This window comes from Pteropus alecto, unplaced genomic scaffold (genome assembly GCF_000325575.1).
Source record: "Pteropus alecto unplaced genomic scaffold, ASM32557v1 scaffold146, whole genome shotgun sequence".
Lineage (NCBI taxonomy): Eukaryota > Metazoa > Chordata > Mammalia > Chiroptera > Pteropodidae > Pteropus > Pteropus alecto.
In genome coordinates this window covers 13,458,041-13,459,856 of record NW_006442107.1, presented here as the reverse complement: position 1 = coordinate 13,459,856, position 1,816 = coordinate 13,458,041, and the positions used below count along the sequence as shown (strand labels likewise).

Sequence of the window (1,816 nt, the reverse complement as noted above, 5' to 3'; positions counted from 1 at the left end):
TAGACCGCCCCCACCAGGAGAATTCTCAAATATATTCTCATACTCCCTCCTAAGGTGAGGGGAAAGATCTGGTTAACTAGAACCTTTTATCTTGGTGAGTGGGATATGAAAGTTTGGGGACAGGGCTGAGTTGCTCAGGATGCAGAGGAGAGGCAGCATACTCTTCCTCAAATCCTTCCTCCCCACAACCATTGGTCTCCCTCTAAAAATGCATGATGGAAAAAAATATAAATATATGCTGGGGCAGGGCACCACGTGTCTTGGTGAAGCTCTGTATTTGGCAGACATCGGCCAAGACAACACAACAATACCTCCAGGCTTAACTCGTCACCAGGACAATTGGGGAGGGGATTTTGGTGGGGGCAGCCTTTGTACCTATAGCCTCCTTGCTTCAGAGACAGTGGCTGTGGTAGCCTCACTGTCCAGATTGAAATTAAGGATTGCTTATGAAAATGAAGCTGAGTAACCTTGGAAAAGTTCTACCCTCTTTCTGATCTTTGTGTTTATCTAATTCACTCATTCATCCAACATTTATTAAGTGTCTGTTATAGAATAAATACCAGGCTAGGCACTAAAAACAGGAATGAGAAAAGGTACAGAGGAGTCTGTGGCAGACACATAGGCTGCTTATTCAAATCCACCTTTCTCTTCTTCCTCCTGGACAGAACTCTCAGCGGCTTGGCTGCCAAGGGCAAGAGTGTCAAGGTGTTGCCCTCCATCAGAGGGGCAGTCTGGCAGAGTAAAAATTCAGGCTCTGCCACTCGGTAGCTATGTAGCCCGAGACAAATTCCTTAGCCTCTCTGAGCCTCAGTTTCTTCATATAAAACACAGAGATATCAATATTTCCTTGCAGGATTCTTATGAGGATTAAATGAAAAAGCTTATGTGTTATGTGTTAGCAGGCACTCATTATATGGCAGGGTAACTTCTTGTGCCTTAGTCAAATCCATTTGCTGCTACTTAACCACAATGATTTTTCCAAAACGGAAATCTAATATCCAAGTTTCCCACTTAAAACATTTCAATGCCTCCCCTTTGCTCCCAAGATAAAGAACAAACTCCTGTTGCTATCCTGTGCTCCGGCCACATGAACCTTCTTTATGCTCCTGGAAAATGTAATCTTTCCTATCTTGAAGCTTTCACACAGGTCGAAAGCCCCTTCTTCCCGGATCTCATCTACCTGGTTAACAACTTCTCAAACTTCTTTGGGAAAAACATTTCCTACCCTCCAGACTAGGTAAGGCCTCCCGACAATGCTCTTTTGCAGTCTGCTTTGTAATTATTCTTGCAATGATTTATACTAAGTCTTAGTAAGGTCAAGCAGTAAGAAACTGGGCCCTTTTTGATTATCACTGATTCCCCAGGACTGAACACCAAACACAATGCCTGGTCCATTTTAAAGGCTTAAAACTTTTGCTGAATAAATGAATGAAAGTTCAGAGGGTAGGGAAGCACTGGCTATTAATCTAGTTAGTACTTCTCTGCCACACTTAACCATGTTCTGCCCAGCATGCTTATTAACTTTTAATTTTTCCTTTCCTTGCTGGATTTTTAGTTTTTAGTAAACAACTTCGAATGTTCCACTGCCTCCATAGGATAGGCTCAGAGGAGGTGCTCTACGCCGGGAAAATGGCATGGAATGGAAGAGAGTGTTAAGTGGCCTAAACGGGAATGGAGAGAAGGGTGAACTCTACATTGAAGGCAGCTTGGCTTGAGGTAAGAGTAGGTTTCCTGCCCTAATTGTCCCTTCTTGGGGGCATTTAAGTTGACCTCTCTTTGCTGGAAGGGGAGGACTGAACAGGGCAACTTACTTGTT

The 1,816-nt window shown here is 43.6% G+C and overlaps 1 protein-coding gene across 2 annotated transcripts in view; it reads right to left on the bottom strand.

The window, feature by feature from the left end:
- Window positions 1–1,816, bottom strand: part of TPGS2 (tubulin polyglutamylase complex subunit 2) — a 27,205-nt gene that overhangs the window by 19,386 nt on the left and 6,003 nt on the right. For both annotated transcript variants that reach the window (XM_006919957.3, XM_015595785.2), the window contains exon 2: window positions 1,812–1,816. This exon is cut by the window's right edge and continues 74 nt beyond it. In XM_006919957.3, the coding sequence (XP_006920019.1) occupies window positions 1,812–1,816 (5 nt within the window). The remainder of the gene's footprint in view (window positions 1–1,811) is intronic.